This window comes from Haliotis cracherodii, unplaced genomic scaffold (assembly GCF_022045235.1).
Source record: "Haliotis cracherodii isolate W230 unplaced genomic scaffold, xgHalCrac1.p SCAF_3, whole genome shotgun sequence".
Classification (NCBI taxonomy): Eukaryota; Metazoa; Mollusca; class Gastropoda; order Lepetellida; family Haliotidae; genus Haliotis; species Haliotis cracherodii.
The window spans coordinates 46,045,820-46,065,288 of record NW_027266286.1 but is presented as its reverse complement, the minus strand read 5'-3'; the positions used below and the strand labels follow the sequence as shown (position 1 = coordinate 46,065,288).

The 19,469-nt window shown below is 38.9% G+C and overlaps 1 protein-coding gene and 1 pseudogene across 1 annotated transcript; one reads left to right on the top strand and one right to left on the bottom strand.

Annotated features, from left to right (window-relative positions):
- Window positions 1–9,556: 9,556 nt before the first annotated feature.
- Window positions 9,557–11,730, bottom strand: LOC139473572 (uncharacterized; annotated as a pseudogene).
- Window positions 11,731–16,010: 4,280 nt separating this feature from the next.
- LOC139475967 (uncharacterized) lies at window positions 16,011–19,137 on the top strand. Its single transcript, XM_071259185.1, has 5 exons — window positions 16,011–16,050; window positions 17,176–17,290; window positions 18,460–18,597; window positions 18,741–18,806; window positions 19,080–19,137. The coding sequence occupies exons 2-4, from the start codon at window positions 17,176–17,178 to the stop codon at window positions 18,803–18,805; spliced, it is 318 nt and encodes a 105-aa protein (XP_071115286.1). The 5' UTR covers window positions 16,011–16,050; the 3' UTR covers window position 18,806; window positions 19,080–19,137.
- Window positions 19,138–19,469: the final 332 nt, after the last annotated feature.

Sequence of the window (19,469 nt, the reverse complement as noted above, 5' to 3'; positions counted from 1 at the left end):
CCACACCACACATGCACATGCATGCATGCAATAATTTTGAATGCGTTATCATACCTCACCTCACTTCACCTCACGTATAAGCATTTATAATGAATGATGTTTGAGATAACCATCCACCCACTATCCCAAGGCCAGTTATTTTTATGTTTGATTTGTGTGGTGACCAACCCACATATTTCGATCCTTCTGAAAACCAAAATATGTTTGCTTCATCCTTAGATAATTATTGTTATTACAGATTAGTTTATGCATATTGTTTTGTCCATGGGGATTGTGGGTAAGGATTGGTGCCCAACTATGCCTGTCATGCGAGGCAACTAGATGGATCATGTGGTCTGCGGTTTGACGATGTGACTGATTGTGTATCGTGAATCACTGATTTGTAACTAAATTAATTCTGGGTAGCCATCATATGGCTAGAGCTTTGTTGAGAGCAGTCACCAAACAAGCCATATAGTTTCTGTTATAGAACTCATAGTTTTCAGTAGTTAAACAAGAAGACTGAAGATGTTGATGGTTACACTGTCAAAACAGCTGAATGGATGCTAGAGACAGGCTTAAACATCACACTAAGCATCATGTCTGAGTCAGCAGGTATGTACTGTGCTGTGATCCTGAATAAGACATATTGGTGAAATATCTTAAACTACGGCTCTCACAACTAGACATGTACATGTACACTTTGACTGGACAGTCATCAGCTTCGTGGCAACACTTAAATGCTCAGGCTAAACTGAACATATATGTGCTTGTTATCAAGATATCATGGAACTGTTCTGGGTGAACAATACCTTCCAAATGACGTGCTGGTTTTCTTGGGGAATTAGTCAGCAAAGAGCCAGAGTCACAGGAGACTAATCACAATTTTATTTACAAGAACAATTAACAATTTACAATATACTTAGATAATAACTGAGGGTGCCACAGAGAGTCGGTACACACTCTGGGCTGTGGGAGAGAGGTCTGCTTGGTTAGAGAGTCAAACCCCGTCTCTGTTAGAACTTACTTACTTACTTAAGTTTGGAGATTTAACGTGCGCTTTCCGACTGGAGCGTATTTCGCACACGGGCCCGGTCGGGCCATTTAGCGTGGTTTTGAAGGGAAAATGAAAGTGTTGCAACCAGAGGGGGGTTTTAGTGGTTGCTTATATAAGTTTTGGAGATTTTGAAATTTGGAATGCATGCCTAGGGGTGTGGTAGTGTACTAAGGGAGTGTGTTGGTGTGTGTTTGTTTGTTTATGTGGTGTGGTTGAGTGTTTTTAGATGCGGATCATTAGATTGGTTTTAGTTAAGTATACGCCTAGTGCTTTAAATTTTTCTATATTGTTATGTGGATTTAGGATTGATTCTAGGGTTATGGCTTTATCTAGTTTTAGATTTGTTTGGAGTGTTGCTCGGTGGGTTTGGTAGTGCGTGCAGTGTAAGAGTGCATGTTCTATTGTTTCCAGGTGTGGGCAGTGTGGGCATTTTCCGGTTGCGTGTTTTTTTATTTTTAAGAGTTGACTGTTTAGTTTAGTGTGACCTGTTTGGAGTTTGGTGATTATTCTATCAATTTTCTTGGATGGATGGAGGATTTTAGGTTTGGTTAGAGGTTTTTTGAGGATTTTGATTATCTGTGTGTTTGTTTTTAGGTATGTCTTATGCCATTTTTGGGTGATTTTACGTTTGTTAATGCTTTTGATCTCTGCTTTAGATATTGGTAGATTAAGGCTTATTTCAGGAATTTTGAGGGATTTTTTGGCGGCTTGATCGGCGTTTTCGTTTCCATATATTCCTAGGTGGGCTGGGATCCAGATAAATGCTATTTGTTTGCCTGCCTCTGTTAAGTTATTTTCGCTTTTGAGTATTTGGTTAATGAGTTTAGGGCGGTTTTTGGTGTTTTTATTTTGGAGGGCCTGTAGTCCACTTAGTGAGTCTGTGAGTATTAGGATTTTTTTATGTTTTTTAGCATGTTGGTTATGGAGGGCAGATGCTATGCCCATTAACTCTGCAGTGAAGATGGATTGGTTGTTTGGGAGTCGATAAGATTGAGTGTTCCTATTTGGTTGTGCTATGTGGACTCCGAAACCAGTGCGATTTGTGATCGGATCGGAAGATCCGTCTGTGTAGATGTGGCACCAATTTGGCCAGTTTTCGTGTATGTAAGCTAGTGTGGTGGATTTAGCTATGTTTGGATCTGTTTGTTTGTTTATTGAGTTTGCCAGAGATGTGTCTATTTTGGGGATTTATAGTTTTGGGGTAAATATATTTGATGGTTTGCAGTTTTGTTGGAGGTTATCTATTTGGTTTTCGTTTAGGTAGTTGAAAATTTGTTGAGATATTGGAGTAAGTAAAGGGTGCTTCCTAGTTAGAGCCTGGTTACGAGGGCGGATATTTTTCGTTTATGAGGTTTTGGATGAGAGGGTTTGATTGGGACGAGGCCCAGAAATTAAGGGTTAAGTGTTGCCTACGTAGGTTTAGTGGCATTTCTCCTGTTAAGGCCTGAAGTGCCATGTTGGGAACGTGTGACTATTTTAAGAGCTTGGTATTGGATTGAGTCTAGTTTTTTGGTTAGGTTATTGCTAAGCGTATCATAGATCGCACATCCGTAATCTAATTTTGACCTAATTAGTGATGTGTAGAGAGAGAGTAGAGTATCTTTGGAGGCCCCCCAGTTGGAGCCGGTGAGGCATCTTAGTGCGTTTAGATCTTTGCTGCATTTAGTTGTTAAGTTTTTAACGTGGGCCTCCCATGTTAGGTGTTGATCGAAGATTAGCCCTAGGAATTTGGTTTGTTTTTGGAACTTAATTGGTTTATTGTTTAATTTAAGATTTGGGGGGGTGTGTTTCATTTTTCGGTGTTTGAAGACTATTCCTGTAGTTTTTTCGGAGTTTAGGGAGAAGCCCCACTTGTCTGCCCATTGCTGTATTTTAATTAGGGATTTTTGGAGTAGATTTTGGGAAGTTGACATACTTTTTGTGCGGATCCAGAGGGCTCCGTCATCTGCGAATTTGGATGTTTTAATTTTAGGGGATAGGCCCTCGAAGAGATCATTGATCATTATGTTAAAGAGTGTTGGGCTAAGAATGCTGCCCTGGGGAGTGCCGTTTTCTAGGGGACACTGGTCCGATAGAACCTGGTCTATACCCACTGTGATTTTTCGGTTATTTAGGAAGTCCTGGATGTAGTTAATGATTTGTCCTTTTAGTCCTATTTTTTTAAGTTTTTGAATTAGCCCGTTGTGCCAAACCATGTCGAATGCTTTTGAGAAGTCCAAGAAGATGCCTGTAGTATATTGTTTGTTGAGTTGTCCTGTTTTGATCTCCTGTTCTAACCGGGCAAGATGGTCTAGAGTTGAGCAGCCAGGAGTGAACCCGCTTTGGTCTGTATTTATGGTGTTGTTTAGAGTTAGGTAGTGTTGTAATCTATTTTTGGTCATAGATTCCATTACTTTACATAAGTTTGAGGTCAGAGATATTGGCCTGTAAGAGTTAGCTTGGTTTGTAGGTTTGTCGGGTTTAGGGATAGGGATAACTAGAGCCTGTTTCCAAGAGGTTGGTACCTGGCCGTTTAGGTAGATTAGATTATAGAGTTTGAGTAGTGACTGGAGTAGCTTGGGAGGGAGTTTTTTGATTATTTGGTAGGATGTTAGGTCTAGTCCTGGGGCTGTTCCCTTTTTCCTGTTTTGGAGTACATAGTTTAGTTCTTCTATTGTGAAGGGTTGGTTTATTTCTAGGTTATCGTTTAATTCTTTGGTAGGTTTGGATTCTGTTTTGAGTTTTGTTTGGAATTTATCACTGAAGTTTTTGTTACTGCTGATGGTCGAAAAGTGTTTAGCTAGGTTATTTGCTTTTTCGCTGGGGTTGGTTGAGTTATTTATATTAGGAGTTTTTTTGTGTCTTTTTAGGCCTCTAATGGCATGAATTTTGCGCCAGACCGTCCCGGCATCTGTGCGGTTATTTAATCCCTCGCAAATTTTTTTCCAGTCCCTGGTTTTGGCTATTTTGACTAGGTTTTGGACCTCATGGTTTAGTTTGTGGGCTATAGGTATGTAGTTATGGTCGCGTTTGGCTTTATTGAAGGCTTTTTTTACGTTTTTGTCTGGTTTGTTCTATTTCCTCGTTCCACCAGGGTACTGAGGGTTTGCCTGATTTGTTTGCTTTTCTAAAGGGTATTGAATTTTTAGCTGAGGTGATTATGTATTCTGTTAGGATTTTGCAGAAGGTTTCTGGGTCATTATGTTCTATCTCGTTTAGATTGGCTTGTTTGCAGATATTTTGGAATTTATCCCAGTTAGCCTGGTTAAAGTTAAATTTGGGTTCTGAGTTTTCGGGTTTGTCGGGGACGTTGGTATTTCCTATGGTTATGTTTATTGGGAAGTGGTCACTTCCTAGTGGGGCGTCGTGAACTTCCCATTGAGTGCTTTGGGCTAAGTCTGAGGTGCATATACTTAGGTCGATAGCCGACATGTCTCTATTGCTTTTATCATATCTGGTTGGTTGGTTATTGTTAAGTAATACGAAATCGTTGGCCTCTATCCATTCAGAGATTATTTTACCGTGATTATCTATTTTTTCCCCCGTGCCCCAGGAGGGGTGGTGGGCATTAAAGTCTCCTAGGAAAATTGTTGACTTTTTGCCTATTTGTTGAAGTATGTTTAGATCCTCTGCTTGGATTTTTTGTTGATGCCAGTGGTAGATATTTATGATGTTTATTTTTTTGTTGTTTAGGGTGATTTGAATACCGTTGGTTTCTAGGTTTGGGGTGTTTATTTTGATCTCTTCATAGTTTAAGTCTTCTCTAATTAGTATGGCTAAGCCTCCTGATGCTCTAGTTGTTTTGGTTTTAGGATGATCTGTTCTGACTATGTTATAGTTGGCTAAGTTAAATTTTGATTTATTTGAGAATTTAGTTTCTTGGATGCATGCTACATGCGGTCCTTTGTTTAGTTTAAATTTTGCTTTTAGTTCGTGGCTGTGCGAGTTAAGCCCGCCAGCATTCCACTGAAAAATATTTAGTCCTGCCATTATTTGGGTTTTTAGTGTTTGGAGATTGGTTGTTTTATGGGATTATTTTATATATCTGAGATAATTAGTTGGTAACCTGTATTGAAGTCTTTATAGTTTTGGGTGGTGAGTTTGAGTTTGAATGCTACTTTATGCAGGGCTTTAGTGCTAGCATCTGGATTTATTTGTTTTAGCATGTAAGCTAGAAGGAGAGTAACACTATTTAGCGTGTTTTTGGGGAGAGTTTGGGGTTTACGTTGTAGTTTTTTGGTTCTTTTAGGTGCTGAGCGTGTTATTTCGTTTACGTCATCATCGGTTTCTACTTCGTAATAGTCTGAGTTATCGTTGTTTAGTTCCTCACTCTCCATGGGGGTTGGTAGCGTCTCTGGTTGTGTTTGCGTGTGCGTGTCTGTGTCTTGGCTGCTGATTGGATTTTCGGGTTTTGCCTGCTCGGGTGTGGTTGTTGTTGCCCTGGTGGCTGTAGGCTGAGTGGTGGAAGGTTGGGTGATGGCAGGTATAATGCGGTTTGTTTTGCGTGCAGGTGTGGATGTTGTGAGAGGGTTGGGGGTGGTGAAGGTTTGGGGGTGGTGTGGGTAGTGGGTGTGGGTGGTGATTGCTGGGTGTACTTCCTGGAGGATACCATCCCATGCGGAGTTTAGATGTCGGGGAATGTTTGGTTGCGGTGTGGTTATGAGTGGTTGTTTCGTGTGCTGTGTTAGTTTTCTTGTTTGGTGTTTGGCCGTATCTATATTAATGTGTCTGTTGGCCTGTTGTGTGAGAGTGTGCCTGTGTGTTAGAACTTGGCTACAGTATGTATTTAATGAAAGTTTGAACAATAGAAGGGAATGTGATTGGTTGATACACGATTGGTTGTGTCCTATGCTAAATGGATGGCTGGACAGAGGGGAATACTAAATCCTGTTAATCCTGTTGGACTGGCACTAATCTTGTTGACATATTTACTGGATGCTTTGAAAGAGATTAGGGTGTCACTATAGATGAGCTTGTGTGGGGGCTAATCATTAATGCCCTATAGACGAGCTTGTATGGGGGCTAATTCTTAATGCACTATAGACGAGCTTGTATGGGGGCTAATCCTTAATGAGTCTTAATTGAAGTAATGTTATTCTAATATATCCCGGTAGGTGATGACAGATATACTTAAATAAATATCCTTTGTCTGGGAGATGGGATCTTGATACCTTAGGCTAGCATTTATCTAAAAGCTTCAAATCAATTAAACTATGTAGACGTAACTCTTGTCTTATTTAATAGTATGTCTTTACCTTATTTTAGGCTAGCAACCATCTAAAAAGCTATAACTGGAACTACTGATATTTTATATATGCATTTCACCTGATGATAATCATTACTTGCGAAACTATAATTATATGAAATGGTGTATAAATACTACACCATGATAACTCATAAAAGCACCCGATGAAGATCTAATTATTATAAGATAACTTAGTATAAATGTTATACCATGATAAAGACATGGGATATCTCAGTCACTTCTTTGTGGTTTAAAATTCACTATTTGAACAAATACAATTCAAGATTGGCCCTTAACCTTGACATATTTCCAGCCAGGGTGGCTGAAAGTGACACTTGACTACAGGGGCATGTAGGGAAAGCAACTATCTGATAAATTTAAACATTGATCATATGACAGTATTTTAATCAGGTCACTCACACAGCATTCATAATCATATAATGAAATTTTCGTTGTGTTCATTGAAATTCCTGTATTCTGATTAGCTGAATTGGTCACGTGTTATTGCATTCATTTCCCAATGAATGTAAAAAATTAAGCCACGCCCACCGAGGCGCACTACTTTTATTACTTTGGAATGTTGGGGAATCCCAATATTACAGCCGAGGGAATTCCCTTTCTGCTCGAGTGTATCGTCATGCACAGGACATTTAGCGACTTTCATGCATATTCATTGTCCAAACAAACCTATGAAACCAAAGGCCGAGATTGAATGAAACAGCAAACGTGCAGGCTCGCCCGCCTGTTTTTTGCCCGCTCGCCTCGGTTCCACAACTTTCATGTCTTCGGATTTCCTTTCTAACTAACATTTTTCCAACTGTGTTTTACCGTAATCTGGGAAGTAATGTTTGAATCTGGCGGTATCTGACCATGTAATTTGAAACAGCCGCCTTCTCCCGGACATATTTCTTCCAGTTCGTTACAGTCTGACTGTTGCAGTTCTTTTTTTTTGCCTCTTGTGTTAACTGACAGGTCCAATGAACATTGTTTTTGTCCTGCTCTCCGTTGATTGGCTACTGACAGTGTAGGCGTGTCAATTTATGTGCATGAATTAAACAATCACCTGATACATGTCACGCCACAGTATGTGTTCCTACACCTGGAATGTTTATCAATCTCGTCATTTTTGTCTGTTTTGATATATACAACTGTTTTTGGTTAAACTATTGTAGATAAAACATGTTTTATGTTGTCGAATTTAATTATAAGCATTGACTGTGTATTTTTTTCGGTTCATTGAGGTATGAATCGAAAAACCAATGTGCAAACTTTTGTAAGAATCCGCTACGCGGATTCATACAGTTTCCACATTGGTTTTTCGATTCATACCTCAATGAACCGAAAAAAATACACAGTCAATGCTTATAATTAATCAACTCATAAGTTGTGTTACACTGTATTCTTGTTGCATCATTTTGTAGTGATTTATTATGATGTTTCCTTGGTTACCTGGTTTTGTAAGCCTACTTTGTTTGTAGTCTAGCTAGGTAACCAAGGTAAACCTGGTGTAGGCCGTGTAAGAATGCATCAAACAGGTTTAAAAAAAGCTTGCTCAGTGTGTGAAAAAAAGTAAAATAGAATGGACTCCTCACATTGTTATTTTTGTTCTGAAGATGTTGCAATGTGTATACTGTTAGTTGTTTTATTTGTTTTGTTTGCTATTTAGTGCCGCTCTGAGCAATTTTTCTAGTTATATGACAGCATTCTGTAAATCATTGAGTCTTGACCAGACAGTCCAGTGACTTCACGAGCATCAATCTATACAAATGGGAAGAGGATGATGTGCAATCAACCAGGTCACCAAGTCTTACCATCCAATCCAGTTAGTCACCCCTTGGAACATAGCTTGCCTGGAGACCTGTATCCTTACCCGTAGTCATAACAGGTGTTGTGTCAGTTAAGCTTATCATGTCACTTAGCCTTTTGAATCCTATGGTCTTGTGATATGACACATATCACTCATTTGCTTTTTGTGGTGAATTCAAAAATTTGCAGAAGGAATAATATAATTTATGTTTTTGGCTGTGATCATTTTTTAGTGTCAGCAGAATCTTTACACCAGAAGTCTCATCTGTATGGAACTGGTGTGGACCCAGTGCACAATGGTATGGTCAATGACAAGGAAACATTGTAACACTTTGGTATCCAAGAAATATGAATTATTGATTTGTAATTTAGATAGTATTTTTAAAAACAAAAGAACAAAAGATGTTTGTTTAATCCAGTTTCTTTCTGTTTTAGGTCACACAGATAGAAGACTGTACAGCAGTGTATTAGTGGTCAGAAGTGTCTTACATGCCTCTGAATTTATTATGATGATTCCGCACATGTTCCTGCTATGTCGTATGAGAAAAGATGTTTTCTAATGCAACATTAAAGTGAAATAGAATTTTGAGTAATTTGGGCAAAGAATGTAAAATCTAGTTTGCTTGTTGTTTATTTTCATCTATTTTTCATTTCGGGCTTTGAATATAATCTAACCACAAATGAAATGTTGCTGAAACTATGCATAGGAAATCTCACAAAAATATCTTTCTTAAGTTTGTTCACAATATTTGATCCAAATTATATGAATAAATATTTGTTTCAATTGTTTGGATGTTTTTATCTGATTCTACAGTACGATCAGTCTGTAGGTAAGCTCCAGGATGCACAATTCAGCAACTGTTATTAGGGTTTTAAAATATAGCATATTAGTAATATTTATTGAAAACTCAATCTTGCATATGGATGAACATCAACTCTTTGAATTGAAGCAGTGTGCACAGTGCTACATTCAATATTATCCCTGTCTCGCCACAGGCACCACATTATTAGTGACAATCCCATACCCTCCACTCCCTATCAGGCACCGACTTCAATCCGAGTCTACCACAGACACCACACTTTTAGCTGTGTGAGCACCTGACAGTGTACTGGTATTTCATTTGACATTCACTGACATGACAAGGAGTATGTTTATATGCACACATGTCTTTTTCCATTCCATATATATATATTAAACACAAATTCTATAAAATATTGTGTGAAGGCTCAAAACTATATTTTGGCATATTATGATCTGGATGAGTGTCTTAATGTATCTTTATCACGTTTGTTCTTGTGCAGCATATACAACACAATGTGTTTTAACTAATATGTACTTTGTCTGTTCACACATCTGTTTATCAACACAAGTACCACCATCGTGTACAGGCTAAACACTCATAAGAATTCACTTAAACACAGGAGAATGTCAGCAGTAGTTGGAACAGGAAGTGAGAGTTAATAGTAACAGCACACACTGCAGATTGTATCTATTGTTCATTCGTGTAGGGGTTGGTGATGACCTGTGCGGTACTAAGTACATCATAGTTGTTGCCTGTATCCTCAGCTCTATTGCTGAAGCCATCATACGTGGGATGGTCCTCAGACACATGGAAGTCACCAGGACTCTTACGGCAGGATGTCCTGCATCTTGGTCTGGAATATGTCCGTGTTATAGGCATGATGTGAGACAAAGGAACCTTCACTAGTATTGACATAGAATTATTTTTTTCTTCTTAAGCACATTTCACAAAATGAACATGACAGGAATGATATTTGTGAAATGTACACATATATCTTACATATATCAGATTGCCAGTAAATGACATATACAATGAATATTTTTTGTAACACCCTTTTGTGGATGTATTGAGAATAAATGGAAAATCTGTGAATCGTCCATACTTTATGATGAAGAAGTAGATGACTTGAACTATAATGGCCACTCCGCCACCAGTGGCTATTCCTGCAGCAAATATGTCACCTGTAATTATAAACAAAATGATTGTCAAGACCAAAATGTTGTGTACCATCAGCTGGGCATTGACAGATATTTTCCAAATCTTTTCCAAATCTTTTTATGGTTTTAATCAAGGTGCTCACATTATTTGATGCACCTCGAGAGAAAAAAAACGTCTTAATACAATATAGATTTTGATTATCGATCAGATCGTCTTGACTGGGCGCCTTCTTTTTATTTGAAGCAAATGCAATGCAAGTGGAATCTGATTGATTAATAGAAGGGACAGAGAAGGGACATAACGCATAATAGCCACTGCTCGCGCTTCGATTGAGCCCATAAATTCCATCCTAGTGTTTAAGAGTGGTCAGGTAGCCTAGTGGTTAAAGCGTTCACTGGTCACGCCCGAGTTCGATTCCCGACATGGGTACAATGTGTGAACAACATTTCTTGTGTCCCCCGCCTTGATATTGCTGGAATATTGCTGAAAGCAGCGTAAAATCAAATACACTCACTCACTCACTCATGTGTTAAATACCATACTTGGGAAAACATCCTGACTGCCATCAGATAGGCCAACTGCACCACATGGTTGAACACTCTTGCAAGTACATATTAGGCCTATTACTGGAAGAATCAGGAGACGTTTCACTTTGACGTTGACTGTGACTTTCGTATGGAATAGCTGTAAATGATTCTGTGCGCCTGTTAGGTTTTAGTCTGGTCCATCCCTTTGCAGTTGTAAATAAGGATGTAATGTTGTCATTGGCTGGGTTGTTTGGGCTGTTGAGTGAGTATGGGTTGTATTCGGCTTAGGTCTGGTCCATCCCTTTGTAGTTGTTAATAAGGATGTAATTGCATCAGTAGTCGTTGTAATTGGCTGGGTTGTTTGGGTGGTTGTTGAGGGAGTATTGGTTGTAGAACCGTTGGTGTTTGGCTCAAAGCACTCTAAAGAAAGCTTGTCTGTTGAAAACCAAATGTAGTATGTTGTAGGCAGAAAATTATCTGAGAGAGTTTTGATATTTTGGAACCCTCACTTTTAAAAATGCTGGATCCGCCCTTGATTCCCTAGCCAAACTGCTATTTATGTCACAACAACTTTAGTCTAATTAAGACACACATGTTCTACAATACATTTGGGTCTTGTCATGTTACTTTGTTTAGCTTTACTTTGTTGATGTCATACCTATGCGAGTATCTTCATTGAGAATGTTACTTGACTTAATAAAAGCTTCAGGACATAAACTACTCAATATTTAAGTGCTGTCATTGAATCATGATTATTATATTTCAAGTGATGGGATCTGAATATAACATACACTGAAGTAGACACATGTCATGATCAGATGTCTATTTGATTGATGATGATAGAACCATTTTTATTTAATCTGAGGTGTGTGTGTGTGTACATACCTGATGATGACTTAAGCTTGAACAGCAGCTGCCCCAACAGTCTGGCTCCAGGTCTTGCAGCCGCCACCAGTATCCAAATCTCCTCACCCGTGGGGACAGTTTTAGTCAGTGTTGGAGTTTGAACAACACCATTTGTACACTGTGTATTCGTTTTCCACCTCTGTATAGTCATGTATGTATCACACTGTTGTGACCAGCCAATAGGGAACATCTCCACCTTTGCTGTCTGTGACACAGTCAGCCTACAGGAACACATCCCTCCCCCTGTGTTGATCTGAGCTGAAGACACATCCAGTATGACTTGGTTAGAGCTGGTCTCGGTCCCAGAAGAGCTGGTCTCGGTCCCAGAAGAGCAGGTCTGTAGACCTTGACAGTAAATCAACCGTTATGATTTATTACCACACCCAACAGTTACATGGAGGTACATTACTTCAAGTACACATAAAACAGAAACCCAGATACGCATTTTTTTTTGTTATTGTCCCAAGCCTCTTCACATATAAATGTACTTACAAAACCACATACAATTCATACGTCCCGAGTTCTAAAAGCTCTCGTGCTTATATCGTAAAACAATTCAGTGGATATAAGATGAGCAGTCTCTTGAGTGGACATACGATTTTTATGAACGCCGTTATTTCTAACCCGCTGGGTAAAAATATACTGATGTCAAACACAGTGGCTTATGGTCCTCGTTGACTGCTTGACTGAGCGCCCATTACACATTTTATTAGATCTTATTATGATCTCTGACCAACAACACATAGAATCTCAAATTTTATAGAGCACTTAGCATAATTGTTTTTATGTACTGCAATGAACTCGTTCAACAAATAAAAACGTGTAAACTATCAGGGGTCTTTATAGGCAACTCGGACATTTACGCACATGTAGATAGTTTACACACCGATAGATAACCTAATGTCTGGGTGACTTACATACAAAACCAGTATATATAGATCACTGACACGTGAAGCGCAATGTTAACTGAGCGGCTATTACATAGGGTATAATTTAAACATAATTGCTAGTATATGGCTGAAATCTTACCTGAGCTTACTGACGGCAGTGTGAGGACAACGAGAGTCACCAATACGTCCATGGTAATCTAATTTTAGATGTTCTTCTCTGTAGTGAATTTCTCAGGGTGATATTGACTTACAATCAGGAAGTAGGTGGTTCTATGCTACTGAATACCATTCTTGTACATGCCCAGTGGGTTTTGTTACAAATGCTAATAACTCTTTGAATGATAACCAATCTGGCCGTTGTGTATAGTTTGATATCCCACAAACATATACAATGAAGCCTCGATATGCAGACTGTATATTTCCTAATAAATCGCCCGGGTAGGCGGTTCCAGCGTTAACTAATATTGATCAGAGTGTAATGTTTTAGAGGCTTTGTCTCCCGGACCAGTCGGGTCTCGACGGTTTTCTGTATTCTACTCAACCATTTGTATGGATATTGAGATATGTGTCGCTATCTGTATTTGTAATAAGTAATCAGTTTGGTGCAATAATAGAAATATCTTCAGTTAGGTTTCGGCAGTACAATATTCCCGTAATGTTCCACTGCCAAGTATTTCCATACGGAAAGATAAAGAAAGACGTATTTTGATTGTGGTACTTAGCGTTGATGGATATTTCAAGCAAATGTATCCAATATTTAACATTGTTAGACTTATCTTAGTATAAAGCATAAATATATGTAACATATATACGTTTTTCTGAGTTGTTTAATATGTATATCCAGTTCGAGTCATATTTGCAACGAAATTATGTTTAACTATACCAATTGCTCTTAATCATGCCAAGACTGATATTTATCAATGTCTATTCTAATTTTACTGACACAAATCTGTTTAGCGTTAGATTCAAGCAGGTTCTCTAACCATGGATTATCGCTCAGTAACTCTACTCTTGTGACAGAAATATTCTGAAATGTGTTATGTGATCTAGTGCAAGCTGTATTTGATAACCAGGGACACTGCAGTGAATAAGTGCACTGCTGAATGACAAGTATATTCTCGTACAATTAATGGTCCCGTGTCAGGATGAACTCCAACAACACCCATCCCTTGAGACTGATTTCACTCGCGTCTTTCTCTGGGACCTGACACTCACTGTATAACAAGACCACACTGACATCTTGGGTCATAGCTTCAAAACATACTTAATAATGCAACGAAAGGAGAAGCCGAACACAGTTGATTTCCGAGAATACCAGCATCTCCAGCGTAAAGAAACTCTACTGTCTAAAATCTGAGGCCAATTTCTTTGTTTCCAGTATCTACTGGAACAACTTATTTTTTTGAAATGGCAGGAAGACACGAAGTGGCCCAGTCGTTATTCGCTGTGTAGAGTGGTGTCATTAGTGTCATGATCGATGATCGTTGGTTCGAATCCCAAATATTCCCTGATTATGATCATTTGTCAATGAGGTTTGTACCAAAGTGATGAAAGCCCAAGACCTGTGTCACTTTGGGCTTTCTTCCCATATTAGGTTTATACACCGTCACCTAACTGGAATACTGAGCATAAACACTCCACATCTGCGTAATTGTCAGAAATACAAGGAATTCTTTAAGTGTATGTGTTTATAGGCATGCATGCATATGTCCACATCAGACAAGATTCTTATCTCTTCGTCAAGAATTATCTATTCCATAATGCCGAGTTCTACCTTGACAAAGAATAGATAACACGCCTGGATATTTAGTCAGTGTATATATACTTTGTAAATGCAAGAGAATAAATAACCTGTCAGATTCCATTTGGCCTAAATGGCAAAACAGGGTAAAATAGCTGTTATAGAAATAGATGCAAAGAACATCTAATCGAAATGACTTGCCATTTATTATTGCACAGAAATGGGTACAATGACATGACAATTTAAACTGGGGATAAAAACAATAAGGCCTGCTGATGATTGTGACCTGTCCTTCGAAACACAAATGACACATGTATATCTAACTTCATGCATCTCTATTACAGTTAGGGTTCTTACAATATCGACGATTCTTACACTTTTACTATATCTTATTACGCCGACCCAGTACCCATGTACATAAACATTACCTACAGTTTTATGTCACACAGGGTGACTTCTCATCTCATGGACGTCTCATCCATGTATTTTTACGCTATCAGGGGAAGCAAACACTTGTACCGTTCAATTCCACCCAACACTGCATTTAAACCAGCATGTACACAATCCAAGTCTTTGCATATATATATATAATATGGGGGCACGGGTGGCCAAGTCGTCTAAGGCGTAGCGATTCGCTGTGCACAGTTGTCGTCCCTTGGGCACGCCAGAAACCTATGATTGTGGGTTCGAATCCCGGTTCGCCCTGATTATGTTTCTAGGTTTGTCAGCACCATACCCGTACTCATGGGTTTCACCGAAGTGGTAAACGTCTGAGACCTGCATCACTTCAGGCTTTCCTCCCACATTAAGCTGACACGCCGTGATATAACTGGAATACTGTTAAAAGCGCCGTTAAAGCCAACTCACTCACTCACTATATAATATATATGAATATCGATTCAGCGTCGGTTAAATGAAATACCCAAGACCTATTTGTATTTGGGTTTTTTTCTGACGGTCTGAAAGGAGCAATCTTTCATTTCATTTTTTAGCGGCATTGTAAAATACACACGAGTGAGTGAGATTATGACAGTGTTGTATGTTTTGTTTTGTTTGTTTGTTGTTGTTGAATGCCGCCCTCGGCAATATTCCAGCTATATGACAGCGGTCTGTAAATAATCGAGTCTGGACCAGACAATCCAATGATTGACATCATGAACATCGATCCACGCAATTGGGATCGATGACTTGCATCAACCAAGTCAACAAGTCTCACCACCCTATCCCGTTAGTCTTACGACAAGCATAGTCGCCACTTACGATAAGCATAGTCGCCACTTACGATAAGCATAGTAAAGGTAAAAAGTTGTGACTCTACATGACAATACAACCAATCTTAGGCTTTAGTTCGAGGATGATGGGAAAGGAAAGCTAATATTTTCATTTCTGAGCATTATGTCTTGTAGTCGTCCGGCGTGATATTTCAGGAATATTGAAATGTGGCGTAAAACAAACAAAGTGGCGTAAAACCATACTCACTCACTCTTGTAATCGTTTTCCTACATCTGCTTCCCTAAATATTTTCCTTGAGACATTTATTAACCGCAGGCAAACGACATGTGTACATTGTAACAATAACATGTAGAATTGCACAAAGTGAAGGTCTTGTAAAATATGATCGAACAGGTACATTATAACATACGAGATAACACAAGAGATTAGGAACTGACTGGAAAGCACTAAAATAATGCATACTTAGGCACTTCAGATTTAATCATTCCATTTTATTGTTCAGTATATGACATAACTTGTTCCATGTCTGTGATAGCAATCTTAGTCAAATTTAGTAGTTGTGATGTTTATTAATATTCTTTTATGTTCCGTCATTTTAAAAGTAACTACGTGTGAGGGAGCAGTATAATTTTTTCTCAGTTTTCAATATATATATGTATCTCCATGTATGTGTTCATTCAGTCAAACGTTTCTGGGTGAATCTCAAGATCTAGACTGTGCATCAAAGTAAGTATTGAATTATATGATGCAGTTTAATGTTTGTAGCTATAGCATGGACATATCTGTATTTTCATTAGCAGCAGAAAATCATTTAATCCATATTAACATTGTACAACACACATATGTGTGTTGTGTGAGAGTCTTTTGATAATGTATGTTGTTGCAATATTCTTTGCTTTGTTCTATACGAGATGCGTGCGACTGTCAGTGACTCATGTAAAAGATTAGTGAGGTGAGGTGAAATGGGGTTTAACGTCGCGTTCAAGATTATTGCACTTTTGTAGCGACGTGCATTCATGTGTGCATGTATCTGTGTGGCTGCTTGTACTAGTCCGGACTGATGCTGATTTTATAGTGCTAGCCCACTGATATACCATGCCGCAGCTTAACAGGATTACCCAACTCAGACTCCGAGCAGACCAGTCCTTGTTTTAGCCCATTAATACCGAGCGCCCGGCAGGGTAACAACAAAGCTTGTGTCTAGTGAGTGAATACTTTGGGCTTAAACGACGCTTTGAATCGTATTTCGTTTGAGCACGATGTGTTAGCTTGATGAAAACTGACGCAGATCCCAGATGTTTGCGGATGTGAACTCCGCGATCGCGAGTATGTTACACGAACCGAGAACATCGGGGCGAATATGGGATTACAGTGAGTGATTTCACTTTTAAAGTCGCAACTGTATTATCTCTGCTGTAAATTAAAGCAACGCGAGCAATAACATTTTTTGTATTATTTGATCATAAAGTACATGTACAGTAATACGGGAGGGCAATTATCACAGATTCAATCCAAACGAAGCCCGAAAGATACAAGCAAAATATGTCTGGACAACCACATGAACTACAATGAAAGCATGTGATTCACACAGATTTTCACATTTAATGATGACGAAAATCAATGTAACATGTGTACAATCAGATTCCCGCTTAAATGGTCTTTTAGATTTGATGCCTAACGTAATGAAGAGATGGGATTAGAATCCATGATAATTGAAAACTGGTAGGCATATGGGATGCTTCTGCAAAGCTGAATGTGGTGGCTTAGTTCGTGGCCACTCGTATATAGCAATGGTCAAACACTCAAGACATTGTCAACTCTATCTTGTATATAAATTAATTCATTTTTTAGATGAGAAGCTTCATCTTTGCTCTCCTGCTGCTTGGGGTTGTGGTCCAGCCGACTAATGCTATTTGGGGTGCAGTTTTCAATCTCCTGACGACAGTTGGGACAACGCTGCTAAAAAGTAATATTAACTTAGGCACCTATCCATGTCCGAATATCTAAGAATTTGAATGTCTATCAAAGAATGTTTGTTGTCAAGACATTATAAATTTTACATGTTATCAGATGAATGATCCTTATTTCGCATTCCTAGGTATAACATGCTTCGTATGTTCAGGTGTACGTTCATAGCAGGGCCTCCTCTTCTACATTAGTTCCAACGTATTTTCTAGAGGTACCTTATCACACTAAATTATAAAGCTTGAGGCACAAATCGAAAACGTTTAGTGAAAATGTCCGTCTGTTTTTAAGTAACTTCTTCTATCGTCTACTTCGGTACCGATTTAAGTAATTAAATACAGAAAATACATTTCTTCGTATTTCATGCCAACCTTATATGATGCTTCCAATTATGGACGGGGCGGTCGGGTGGCCTAGTGGTTAAAGCGTTCGCTCGTCACGCCGAAGACTCGGGTTCGAATCCCGACATGGGTACAATGTGTGAAGCCCATTTCAGGTGTCCCCCGCCGAGATATTGCTGGAATATTGCTGAAAGCGGCGTAAAACCATACCTCACTCCAATTATGGTCATGTCGCCAGAAAGGATCTCAATAGCTGATCGTAGCCGTCGTTCTTTCACGTGTAGTCAGAATTCTGAATAAATAATTAAATTCCACCAGGAATACAACCTATTCCGTAGAAAAAACGTGGCATTCCATTTTGCAGGTACATGTACATTTTAACATCATGATTCAAATAGTGAGAATTTATTTTTTGAACATTTGTGATCACCACGCAGTTAAACAAATATCACTGTAAACGTGTTATAAACTAGTCCCTCTACAGTACTGGTTACCCAAACATGAAATGACGTCTCAATAGCAATATGTTGCACAATAGATAACCATGATTGTTGCCACTGTAAAGATAAACCCTAAAAATTCCGGGTCTTCAGCACCCATGCTTGTCGTAAGAGGCGACAAACGGGATCGAATGGTCAGGCTCGCTGACTAGTCTGATGCATGTCATCGTATCCCAATCGATGCTCATGATGTCAATCACTGGATTGTCTGGTCCCGACTCGATTATTTACAGACCGCCTTCATATAGCTGGAATATTGCTGAGTGCGGCGTTAAACAACAAACAAACAAACAAACACACATAAGCTGACACTATCCTTCTACTTGAAGCAACGATAGATTCGGTGGGTAAGCGTGGTGTTCAAGATGTTGACTCGAATGGAGATGGGAATCTTGATATGGCCGAACTGGACGCAGAGTACGGAGAACTGGGCGCCCGTGAACTCATGCACTTTGCTGATTCAAATGGTAGGTTGTTTGTGTATGCATACTATTGTTACTGGATCCACTGTTAAGAGACAAGAGAACCGACGATTACTACCAAAGACGATTTCTATGCCCTTTCCCCAATGAATTATATGTATCAAATGATTGACAATGATTCTCAATAGGTAACCACGTTCTTGATGCTCCGGAGATTGTGTCATTGGAGCAATACGCAGACTCCCACACATAAGGTAAACATTAAGCATTTTGTTGAATCGATATTAATTAGTGCTTTCATTGATTGGGAGCAAAATAAGAAAAATCATACAACATGGATCTCCTGCTGATATGTGCAATATTGATGATATTCTCGGTTTGCTATTGTCTGGCTACATTTAAGAGAAATGCCATTGCGAACTATCAAAAATCACATGTGTTACGAGCTGGTACAGTGTATGTATGTGTATGGATACTAATACATGTTTCTGTATGCACTCGCTAATGACGTTATTTTATTTTAACAGAGGACATGGAACAACAATGGAAATCTCCGATTAACTGGAACGTTTCAATGAAATAAATTGTTTGCAATCGATTTGGGTGTCTGGGTTTTCTTTGTTTAGAAGTGAAAGTTTGATGTAACGATCCACGTGATAAAAGCCGACTATCAGACGAGTCACCAAATCTGACCATTTGATGCAATTGATTCCATGGTTCCACGTATGTTATTTGGAAATTACTTTACCCCCTGGTAATAGTTTATATATTAAAAGGCCCTGACTGACAAGCATCATTGGAACATTGTTTTCGTCCGTGGCAGGGAACTAACTTCAGGAACTGTGTCGTCGTTGGCACGTGTATAGAGAGTTCGTAAAACTAAAGCATGTATACATACAAAAATACATGTATTGTGT

Coding starts and splice junctions, on each gene's coding strand:
- LOC139475967 (XM_071259185.1), top strand. CDS start 17,176: ATGAGAAGCTTCATCTTTGCTCTCCTGCTGCTTGGGGTTGTGGTCCAG. Junction 17,291..18,459: donor TGGGACAACGCTGCTAAAAA/GTAATATTAACT, acceptor TTCTACTTGAAG/CAACGATAGATTCGGTGGGT. Junction 18,598..18,740: donor GCACTTTGCTGATTCAAATG/GTAGGTTGTTTG, acceptor GATTCTCAATAG/GTAACCACGTTCTTGATGCT.